General features: G+C 32.5%; 1 protein-coding gene across 4 annotated transcripts; it reads right to left on the bottom strand.

Moving 5' to 3' along the window:
- Nucleotides 1–363: 363 nt before the first annotated feature.
- Nucleotides 364–4,806, bottom strand: LOC123201344 (calcium-dependent protein kinase 2-like). Of its 4 annotated transcripts, none has more exons than XM_044616803.1 (8): nt 3,693–4,806; nt 2,778–2,921; nt 2,498–2,650; nt 2,043–2,158; nt 1,463–1,842; nt 1,029–1,128; nt 842–930; nt 364–672 (listed from the first exon to the last, which is right to left on the bottom strand). In XM_044616803.1, exons 1-7 carry the CDS (start codon nt 4,447–4,449, stop codon nt 853–855), a joined length of 1,728 nt encoding a protein of 575 aa, XP_044472738.1. In that variant the 5' UTR covers nt 4,450–4,806; the 3' UTR covers nt 364–672; nt 842–852. The 4 variants fall into 4 exon arrangements, with proteins under 4 accessions (XP_044472738.1, XP_044472737.1, XP_044472739.1 ...); XM_044616802.1 differs by having other exon boundaries at nt 364–930; nt 3,693–4,488; nt 4,614–4,805; XM_044616804.1 differs by having other exon boundaries at nt 364–930; nt 1,463–1,590; nt 1,675–1,842; nt 3,693–4,798.
- Nucleotides 4,807–12,358: the final 7,552 nt, after the last annotated feature.

The following is a 12,358-nucleotide window of genomic DNA, read 5'->3' as shown; positions in this document are numbered from 1 at the left end:
ATTTAACTCAAACAAACCAGAAACAAACTCGCTTCAAACAAGCTCGAATTCAAACCTAAGAATTTAATATTTTTTAGATCAAGTTTCATCTCAAGCATTATAGGTGTTTAGGTTGTAAAACTCACAAACTTGAAAATTCAATATGAATAAACTAAAACAACATCGTTTTAGTTTTAAAAACAAACTCAAACTTAAACTTGATTCTTCTCAAATGAGTCAAACTCAAACACCTTTAAAACAACCTAGACAAACTCGAGCTCAAACCTAACTCCATTGAAATAAGTTCAAACTCAACTTGGATCAAATATGCCCTACTTATGTGTCATGTTTAAACATATTGCTATAATTTATGCCATGCAAAGATGGGAAAGGGTTTTGAGACCGACTATTATTTATGCTATGCAAAGATGGGAAAGGGTTTTGAGACCAATCCTTAAAATGGGAGAATTCGATACACTTTTTTTTCCAAATTCAATATAACATGCTGTAACTGTTGCTATGAATCTTACAGGATTGTGGAGATCACTAAGCATAGGAAGAAGAACTGATAATTACAAGCAAACTTTGCATAAAGCAAATTTCATCTCAAATATCAGTGTATGCCTTGGAAAAGAACAGAGGAAGACATGAACAAATGGAGATGATCATAACTGGTTCCCCACAAAACTTGCACTGAATAAAGCAAAAACAAGCAGACGGTAAGGCCTCATATTTTACAAATCTGAAGATATCATACAGGTGTCTAAAAAGCAAATGAACTTCCTGTGAATGGCTTCAAGTAATTTATGTCCCAGATGTTTTTTTCTTTTTTTTTACAACTTTTGGGTTTTAAAGGAAATACCATGCATTGATTTAGAAAAGTTTGACATTCGGTTGGGTGGTTCCGCTTCTCATCATTGCAACAAATTCGTCATAGTTTATCCTACCATCCTGTAAAATCAGAGCCGCATGAGAACTGATGTATGTCGTAATGCAAACCAGGAAAAAAAAAAAAAACAAGAAAGAAAATGTTTTGAAAGGTGGTTTACATTATCTGTGTCAACTTCTGAAATAATTTCTTTGATTGTGGCATCATCCCCCATTCCATACTCTTTCATGGCTGATTCTAATTCGTCTACCGTTATAAACCTGTGCAGGCATTCAGAAAAAAGTCCAGTACTTGATTTAGTGACACGCCCCTTCCAGTTAAGCAAATGACAGGCAGTTTCAGAGAGTTGTGTATCCCAAATATCAAGTATGGAAAAACTCAAGAAAAATGTTGAAATGTTAACCAAATACCCGCATTTAATACGTTTGCGTATATACAGATATACCAAACAAGGGATAGATGTCAACCTCCCTATACTTGATGTTCCGTAACAGGTGGACCAAAAGACATTGATGGAATATGGCTAAATTTGGTTATAGTCTATAAAAGGCATGACGTTCTTCAAGGCCAGGAAATTTGGAACCGGAAACTTACCCACTGTTATCCTTATCAAAATGCTGAAAAGCTTTGTAAAGATGTTCATCTCTTTCTAGCCGGTGTCTGTGCATTGTGGCAGTGATAAATTCAATGTAGTCGATTGTCCCATCTCCATCCACATCAGCCTGTAAAGCAGTGAAGAATACAAGTTGAGAAGAACACAAAAGCAAACAAAGATCCAAAAGCTGAAGAGGGTAATAAATACTCACGGCTTCCATGAGCTGCTTGACTTCATCTTCAGTTAGCTTTGACCCAAGTCGAGCTAATCCTTCCTTCAATTCATCGTACGTAATTGTGCCACTGTTGTCAGTGTCCAAATTTTTAAACATTGACTTGAACCCTTGGATCTCATCATTAGAAAGATTTTCCGCAATGACCTATAACATTTCATGATCCTCCTAATTAATCATCAGAGAGCTATAATAGTCTATAAAGCATAACAAATGCCAAATGTAACAGATGAAGATGAAGAACTGGAAAAAAACTGTTAGATTCAACACTATCGCAGAAATCACATGGTCTTATATTATCTTGTTTAAAATACAATGAAACCATGTAAGCAGATTCTTAGAATTACCTTCAGAGCAAGCTTCTTTAGTTTGTTCATTGCCCTGAATTGCTTCATCCTAGAAAGGACTGCACTATCTATCGGCTTGTCTGATGCATTTCCACCTTCTCTAATCCATGGGTGCTCTACATAAGCCACACAATTTTGCACTAATTTAGAAGCAAAATTTAATGAGCACAATCACAATGTTATTGTCAGAAATATATATTGGGCTTACAAGTGTGAAGATTGAAACCCATGTTACACAAAACCAATTGGCTTGTGTTAAGGTCCAATCCACATACTTATATATCACTCTCTTATGTTCTATTTATAAGATGTGGGGTTCTCTTTCTTTATTCTTTATTTGAGTCTCCAACAGTTATCATGGGGGTTATAATGGACAAAGCAAGATACAGGAGGGAATTTTGTTAAATCTTTTTATGAAATTCATTTTAATATGAACCATGTGAGTAATGAAATACCTAGAACTTCAGCAGAAGTAATCCGCTTTTTTGGGTCTGCTGTAAGCATCCTACGTACCAAGTCCTTAGCACTGCTTGATATATTTGGCCATGGTTTACTTTCAAAGTCAATTTCGCCTTGCAATATAGCATCAAAGATCCCCTTCTCTGTTTCTGTAGTATACATCATTACTTGTTCAGAGATCATCTTCATGCTTACTTCACGCAATGATAATAAACAAGTATGGCTGTCGAAGGGGAAAATGAAGAGAACTTATAGGATGCAAAATGAAAATTTTACCTGCCCAAAATGGAGGGACACCACTGAGCAAAATGTACAACATAACTCCAGCACTCCAAACATCTGCTTCTTTCCCATATCTCCGACGTAGAACTTCAGGGGCAACATAGTAAGCACTTCCTACTATATCTCGATAAACCTTTCCTGGAAAGACATAGGAAAATCAAATGAGGATATAAATAGCTATTTTCAAAACTTGCCTCCTTCATCTACTAAAGCCTAAATAATACAAAACACACTACAACCATAAACAAAATAATAAAAGAACTCTCTAGCGTGAGAGAAGAGGTATCTAAGTGTTCGCATTACAGAAGATGAAAGCCATATTGGAGTTCAATCATATATGTGAAGAAGGTTTAGTATCAAGTTGCAAACATCAAATTGCAAAATGACTCTTCATGCCATTTCACCAACTTATTCAATATGATATGGTCATCTAGAAACTTTCTCTTATCTGTATACAAAAAATCATTTTTTGGTACCTCTAACACAAAAAATTGTCTAACAACTGATGCATTAACCAAAAAAAGACTAATCAAGATGCAAAAAAGCTAGTTTTTAATCCGCATTCCTGAACAAAGAAAGCTTTACCTGCAATGCTAGATATTAAAATTCAATCATGACACAACTATATAGCTTATGACTCATTCTTTATTTGATATTTCAAAGCATATTTAATTCAGCTAGTCAATGAACCAATGAACTCAGAATAATCAAGATATTCATAAAGCAGCTCTTTGGCAGGAAGGAATCAACTTGTTGATAATTTAGACAAGACTAACAAGCGTCCACAGGCAAAAATGTTCCGAGCAATAAACAGATAAACCTAAAAATTCCTGAAAATATAATCAATAATCAATAATCAATTTGTTAGCTCAAATGATCGAGCTTGGTATAAAGAATCAAGAAATTTACCCTCTTCAATGAAAACTGACAATCCAAAATCTGTGGCCTTCAAAAGAGCATTTTCATCCTTGCTAGACAACAAGAAATTCTCAGGCTTAAGGTCTCTATGCATCACCCCCATAAAATGACAAATATGCACCACATTCACTATACTTCTACATATTGAAGCTGCAGCTCTCTCACTGTAATGCCCCTTAGCAATAATCCTATCAAAAAGCTCACCGCCAGCACACAACTCCATAACAAGATGCACAGATTGCTTGTCCTCATAGGCACCCTTAAACTCAACAATATTAGGCTGACCACTCAAGTGTTGCAGTATCTGAATTTCTCTTTTAATATCATCCATATCATTTTTATTGATAAGTTTTCTCTTAGAAATAGACTTGCAAGCAAACTGTTTCCCAGTTGAATGCTCAGTACACAAATAAGTTACACCAAATTGACCCCTACCAAGTTCCTTACCGATAGAGTAATGTGCCCTCACATCTTCAAAAGGTTTATCAAGAATTGTGTTAGCCCTATGAGGGTGAATTGGATGTGGACTTGAACTTGGAACAACTGGCTTGTATGGCGATGAAGCTCCATTGTGGCCAGGTTTCTCAGGTAATTGATGAGCTTGCTGAGCCGGATAAGTCTTAACCTGGGCTTGTTGAGGCGGTGGAGGCTTAACCTGGCGATGACCTACAGGATTTGCCTCTGATCTATAACCATATCCATTACGTTGAGGCTTTGAGTCTCTACTTTTGGTTAAGCAACACCCCATTTCTCGTTAAAACTCAATGAAAAAATCTGAAAGAAGAGACTTTTAAGGGAACCCAGATGAGAAAAGTTAGAGATACAGAGAAAAAAGTGAGATTTTGACTGGGAAAATTAGGAAATGAGAGCAACCCAGATGAGAAAATGAAAAAGAAGGGTGAAGATCCCAACCTGATAGAGAAAAATAAGAAGAACAGATCAAAGCTCTAGACTTTCAAAGAGGGAGTTCTGAGAAAACCCAGATGTACAAAAGGTAAGGCGAAATGAGAAAACAAAAAAAAGGAGCCTAGTCAACAGCACAATAAGGTTGAAAACTCCATAGAAAACTTAGAAAAAAAGAAACAGTCTGAAACGGCAAAGAATCTTCAGCTAAATGACAGCGAGGAGTAGCTGTGAATGGAAGCTGTCAACGGATTTATCTTGTTAAATTTTTTGACAAATAAACATTTACGGCATAAAACAAGGTTAAGTAGAGTCTTAAAGCAACACTTTGATCCTTAATAAGGAAGAATTTTTCATAAAAATCTAAATTTTCTGAAGATTTTTTGAAATTAAAATAAAAATTAATACAATTATAAAAAAAATAAATGCCTATAAAGAGGAAATTTTCATAAAAATCAGAACAATTCATAATTTGAAAAACTAACTCAAATGTGAGCTCTAATTTAGTAAGTGAAGTTCGGACAAAAGGTTAAATTTGTTTTCATAAAATAAGTCAAATTTGAGTTGATTCAATTATTTGAATTTAAGTTAATTTAACTTGAATCTAAAACTAAATTATTTTCAAATCTTTACTTATTGGTTTGGAGTCATTTAAAACTGGTTCTTTTGAATTTTTTAATGTGATTTTAAATTAGGTTTTGTTTTCCTCTCGATCGAATTTAACTTTCTTGGAAGAACCTAAATGTTTGAATTAGATTCTAGTAGACTTTATTTAATTACATCGTATCTTACAACTAAGATGAATTTAACTCTAATATGATGGCTGGAAATCTTTTGAGTAATGTTTTTAAAATTGGACCAGTAATCAAACTAGTTATCTTACTAATTTATGGTTTAATTGAAGAAAAATAAAAAAAATCAAATTATTTAAAAATAATGAAAATTTAAAAAATTCAAAAGTCAAACCCAATCAAACTCGATTTTTGATCAGTTCATTTGGTCAAAACTAATCAAACTCGATTTTTGATCAGTTCATTTGTTCAAACCCAGTTTTTGATCAGGTTTGATTGAGTTAATAACAAAACTAGTTTTTTATATTAATTGGACCAGATTTGGAATCAATTTCTGATTTAACCGGTTGAACCAATCTATTCAATTCGGTTTTCAAATAATTGCTTTTGAGACTAAAAATCTTATGAATATTTAGTATGTTTTAAATAAGGACATAAGAGTAATATAATTATTAATTTGGGATTTTAGGTCTACAAAGAATTGGTTAAAATGGTTTAATTTTGTCAAAAATTTATTTTAATTAATTTTTTTAATATTAAACAAAAGATGATTTCATATGTAATTAGTAAATAAAAACAAATCTTAATCCGTATTCTAACATGTTTACGGGATGAATACAATCCAATCGGATTTGAATAAAACCTAATTAAAAATTAGTTCAAATGAGATTAGTCAATAATTTAGTTTTGAATTCGAACTAAACTAACTCATATCAAATTAGATTATATTTGAATTAATATTAATTTTAAACCAGTTCAAATTCACCTCAAACTCTACTAATAAAAAAAATCATAACAAAAAGATGATAGAGTAAAAGATATTAATGGTGTTTAATATACAGGTCAAAGAGGAATTATGGACGACGTAAACCATGACGTGTCATGTTTATATGATATATTTATTAGTTCACGTGACAAATTATGAAAAGTCAAATTTTGTAGGCGTGAATTTAATTTAATTTCTCTAGTGCCTTACTTTTATTTAAAGTTACATTACATATATAAATAGTCAAATTTTAATTTAAAAAATTAAAAACTTTTATGATTCTTTATTTAAGGAAGGTCTATTCAATTTAATTAATGGTAATTAACTAAAGTTTTAACTTTTTTTTATTGAAATTAATTAATATTTTTAATTCAAGTTAAATTAGTGTTCCAATTTAATACATTTTTTTAGTTTAATTTAAAAAAAAAACTATATAAAAGACATGAATTTTTGTAATTTAAATAATTTACTCATCAACAAATAAAATTGATTTTTTTCCAATTTAATACATGAATTTTTGTAATTTAATTCAAATCTAATCTAACAATTTCTTTTTTTAATTGTCTTTTAATCATGATGGATAATGTAGACAATAAGCAATCACAGCCGTGCTAGTGGTGGCATGCTCATTGGACCTTCAAAAGTTGGGTCCTTCGAGCAACAACCGACACGTGGAGAAATAGGTATTGGAGAAAAACTTTAGGACGTTTGGTTTTGATAATGTTTGATTATTAAAACAGAAAGATTACCTTGAAGATAGATTACTTAGAAGATTATTACGTATAAATGATTATTATGTTTGATAAAATTTGATAGGTATAAATAATTATTGTGTTTGGTTAAAAGTAATAAAAAATTGCTAATAAATTATTTTACTTAAATGCCCTTGAATATAATTATTTTTAAATATTTTTATATTATTTATCATATTAATTAAAAATAAATTTATTTTTATCTCAAAAAATTAATAAATAATAATTTTTTTATAATAAACTCAAGATTATCCAGTAATCTTTAAATACCTAAGGTGAAGGTGGTAATCAGATTATCACTTATGTTATCTGTCATATCAGTATTGATAATAGAAGATTACTGTAATCTTTTATTACTGATAAATCAAACAAAAAATAAAAGATAGGTTATCAAGATAATCTTAAAAACCTTTAACTAAACGCACCCTTAAAGATAAGTGGATGATGACTCTGGGCTGACCTTGCAATTACACCTGCGCACGTTCTCCGTTATTTTCGGCTTTATAAATTCAGAAGAGTAAATAAATAAATAAATAAATAAATAAATAAATTGTTTTAATTAAAAACCGTTTCTTTTGAAAACGAATTTCACTTTCCGATGAATCTAATCTTAATGCATTCACCGTCCTACATAAAAGACAGTTATAGCACCTGTTATTATATAATTAGTGAATTTTAAATAAAAAATAAATTTAAAATTTAATTATAAGATACATCAATATTTATATTTTTAATTTAAAAAAATTATTAAATACTTTTATATATAATAAAACATTCCATGCTCATCTAATTGAAGGAGTAATATTATGGTATTTATTTTAAATATATTAATAAAATATATTTAATTTATATTATCATATAATTAAATATTATTTTATTTTAAAATTAAAATTATTTATCGTTTCAAATCATTGTGGATATTATAATTTTCAAAGTGAAAACTTAGGTTTAAATTTTTGTTATATTTGTGAAACTTTAATTTATTTGATACAATAGTTATGAGTTCGATTATTATGTTTCAAGTTTATCCGTTTAACAAATACAAAAAAAGTCTTTAGTTATAAAAAAAAAGATATTGTTTTATCAATTATTAAATAAAATAATATTATTTTATCAATGTATCGTCAATTTAAACAACAAATTCGATTTATAAATTTGAGTTATAAATTTAAGATAATTTTTTTTATTTAAATCACTCTTAATTTTGATTTAATAAATTTAAATTAAATTTAAACTAAATTATTTTTTATTTAAATAAATTTAAACTAAGAGATGATTAGATTCTGTGCATATCCCTCCTAATTAAAAGTGGACAAGAAGTGTCCCAATTATATATTATCTTGGACGGTTGTTGGAAGCGGGGAGTGAGTGAGTGGGTGGCTGGGTGGGAGGGATTGAAACCTGTCCAGAAAGAATCTAAAGATGGATCGAGTATCAGCCGACCATAATTTAGTCATTATCCAAACATTATGGTGTTGATTGAAGCTTGATGCAGCATATTCTTTATTTAATCAAAAATGGATGGCTTGAATATTGGGACCATAAGTCATGCTCTCGCCATAAATGAGAGAATCCCTGTGCCTTAAATTTATATGACAACGATTAATATAATGTGTTAAATATACTGAGAATATATTATTATATGATAAAATATTATTTTATTTTTAAATTAAAATTATTTAATATAATAATAATATATTATTTATATATTAAAATTTTGTATTAAAAATATGTATATATAATTTTATTTTTGATAAAAAAAAATGATAATCATGTCTTCAGGCCGGATTGTCTGCCACTAGTGGGAAGTTTTTGCATTGAAAACTTGCTGAAAAACCAGGCTGCCTTGCTTGACCCATGTTAGGGGAAATAAATAATGGTTCTTGTTTTTGTATAATTTTACTTGCCAGTGTCCAACAACCCACCACAGCAAGATTGAATCATAAGCTAGAAAGCTTTTTTTAGGTTAGGAGTTTCATTTTAATATATTATCGAATGTATACTTCATGTAGAAATTTCGATTCTTTATTACTCAAACTATTCTTATGGGCAACTAATAATGAAAGTTACTTGTGCTTATTCAGTTGGTTCAATTCCAGGGGCCCTGAAACTCCAATTAAAAGCAGGAAAAGACATGAGGACCGGAAATGGTCTTGTCACAAGTCACAGCACAATGAAACCCCTCTTTGTTATGGAAATTTATGAATTAAGATGAAACCAGGATTCACTTTCACTATGTATGATTGTGACTGATATCTAACCTTGTTTCAGAATGCGTGAACTGGTTTGGTTTTTATACAGATGATGACAACAGTGTGTACCAGAAATCTTCATATCTGTCCAGGCTAACAAATGGTTTGAGTTTGACTAAATTTTAATGGATAATACTGTTGGAATTGGCGGCTGTTTCATCCACAAGAGGCTATGGCGGCCTCACTCTCCCATAAGGGAGCAAGGTGAAAAGGGTAGTGTCCTGTGACCATAAGAAGTTTAAGCTTAACCCATAAAGCGTTTTTTAAAATTTTTTTTAAGAATATAAATTCTCTTAAAATAAAGACCTTGTTTTAGAAGTAAAATTTTAGTCTATAAATATATTATTTTCTTGTATGATTACAAGAAATAGAAAAATATTAGAATGGTATCGACTGTCAGTCTAAGTCACCAGCTATTGATCGGATGAATTTCGCTTGAGGGAGTCTTTATTTTAGTTCTACAGTGCCAGGATTAGAAGAACAGGGTCTCCTGAACTGCATTTAATATGAAGGCTTGGGCCGTGCTCTTTTGGGGGCCAATCCTGGGAGTTGTTTTATCCAAAACAAGTCACCAAGCCAAGTGCTGACCTGAGTTGAACAAGGCCGAAGTCATGGCAAAACCAGTCCATTGCCTCATAGTTGAGCCGGTGTTTGAGTCGACTTGTCAGGCTGGTTGGATGGACTGATGATGTCAGTACAATGTTAACATGACATTGAAATCATTACAACATCATGATGATATAGTCTAACTCGACGACTAGATTGTTATCTGACACAATATATCCGATTTAATCCTGAATCAATTGTCTCATGATTAAAACAAGTTTTATTCATGACTTGAACAAGGTTTATCACCGATTCCCAATTGTCGGGCTGGTTTTAAGACACTGGTGTTAATAATGTAATATAAACTATATTTCAAGTGTCTCTTGGTGCAGAATCAAGATTTTCAGTATTATTGTGACGCAAAATCTCCCCCTGGCTGCTGCACAACTGGCTCCGACTCTTTATCACCTTAAAAAATCTAGGCCACAACAATTTCATGTACAGCATCATGGTGACTCCAGTTTCTTTATGGCTTTTGTACGTGAGTTTGGGTTCAGCTTGCACTTCTAGCTATTGGTTTTCAACACTAGAAAGGCTTAGGCTACTCTTGTCTCATATTGCTTAGATTGTGAGTTAATGACAGATCAGGTTCGTTAACATTCCTTCTCTCATTCACAGTCTTTTCCCGAAGAAATGTCCATTTTTATAACTTTCCTCTCCTCTCTGTTGGACTTTGAAAGGATAACCTAAGAATTTTTTCTAACCCGTTTGATAAATTAATACCACAATCCTTCTGGCAAGTTACAGGAAATCAACGCCTTTACATCCCATGTGATTTGAAAGTCAAGCAGGAAACTGTTGGATAAAGACTTTAAACGTTTAATAACCTTCTGAAACCCACATGGTGTGTGAATGGTTGGAAAGAGATGAAGTTGGAAATTCAAATTAAGCCTTAAAAATTTAATATCAATACATGACCTTTACATCAAGGAAATTTCCAGCAATTTACATGCAGAATTAAAAAATGAGGTCATTGAATATGTATATATACACCAAGCTATTTCATAATCTTTTCAGTCTCATCTACATTGAAACTTCTGCACACAACAATGAAATTAACCATGGGTGTTCTCATTGGCTTTTTTTCCTCGCTATAGCGACCATCAAACATGGCTTCTGCAATGGAAGCACTCACATGGGTAGCATTGAAAGTGGAAGACAAGCGCTTTAAGGTTCAAGCAGGATCTCATTGATTCTTCCATCCGCCTTGCCTCTTGGACTGCTGCTGATGGATATTGCTGCACATGGACTGGTGTTATCTGCCACAACTTCACCGGTCATGTAATTGAGCTCCACCTTGGAGATTTTGACAATACTGATGATGAGAGGACAAAGTTTGGTGGTAAGATAAATTTGTCTTTACTTGATTTAAAGCGTTTGATTTACTTGGACTTAAGCGGTAATCGTTTTGAAGGAATTCAGATTCCAAATTTCTTGGTTCAATGAAGAGTTTAAGATACCTTAATCTGTCAAGCTGTGAATTTGTGGGAATGGTTCTTCCTCAACTTAGAAATCTCTCTAATCTACAACATCTTAATCTTGGCGACAATCTTTTACAAGCTGAGAATTTGAACTGGGTATCTAGTCTTTCTTCACTCCAACATCTTGATTTGTGTGCTCTAGATATTCAAAATCCCTCAGACCCCGTTCTCCATTAGAAACACACTTCCTTCTTTACCAGTGCTACGATTATCAAGTTGTGGACTCACTCACCTTCCCGATGCACTAGCAAGCCTAAACTTTTCATCTCTTGTTAACCTTGATCTTTCTGCAAACAATTTTAATAATTCTTTAATTCCTAGTTAGATTTTCAGTCTTAGTGATTGTAACATCCTTGGTCCAATAATCTGGCTCACTGTCAAGATATTATCCACTTTAGACACATATTCCATCATGGTTTTGCTTTTGGGTTTTGCAACTCAAAACGGCTTTTAACAGTTTAAGAAGTTCACAAGCTATTTAACCAATCAAATTCTCTCACCACTAACCGATGTGGGGTACATAGACAGAGTACAGATAAACCCAGTATCTCTCACGTGCTTTGTCGATGTGGGATTTCCCTAAAGGTATCACATATACCCCCCCTTATGGGACTCAGCATCTTCGCTGAGGTTTGCTCCACCATCGCTCAAGAGGACATGCGGAGCCGCTGTGATACCATTTGTAACATCCCTGATCCAATAACCCCAACCCACTGTCAAATGGTATCAGAGCGGCTCCGCGTGTCCTCTTGAACGATGGTGGGGCAAATCTCAGCGAGGACGCTGAGTCCCATAAAGGGGGGTGTATGTGATACCCTTAGACAAATCCCATATCGACAAAACACGGGAGAGATGTTGGGTCTGTCTGTACTATGTCTATGTATCCTACATCGGTTAGTGGTAGGAGAATTTGACTGGTTAAATAGTCTGTGAGCTCCTTAAATTGTTAAAAACTGTTTTGGGTTGCAAAACCCAAAAACAAAATCATGATGGAATGTGTGTCCAAAGTGAATAATATCTTGACAGTGGGTCAGGTTATTGGACCAGATTATTAGACCAGAGATATTACAAATGGTATCAGAGTCAGGTTATTAGACAAGGGATGT

This window comes from Mangifera indica, chromosome 18 (genome assembly GCF_011075055.1).
Source record: "Mangifera indica cultivar Alphonso chromosome 18, CATAS_Mindica_2.1, whole genome shotgun sequence".
Lineage (NCBI taxonomy): Eukaryota > Viridiplantae > Streptophyta > Magnoliopsida > Sapindales > Anacardiaceae > Mangifera > Mangifera indica.
The sequence above is the reverse complement of the archived record's forward strand: the minus strand, read 5'-3'. Positions and strand labels throughout refer to the sequence as shown.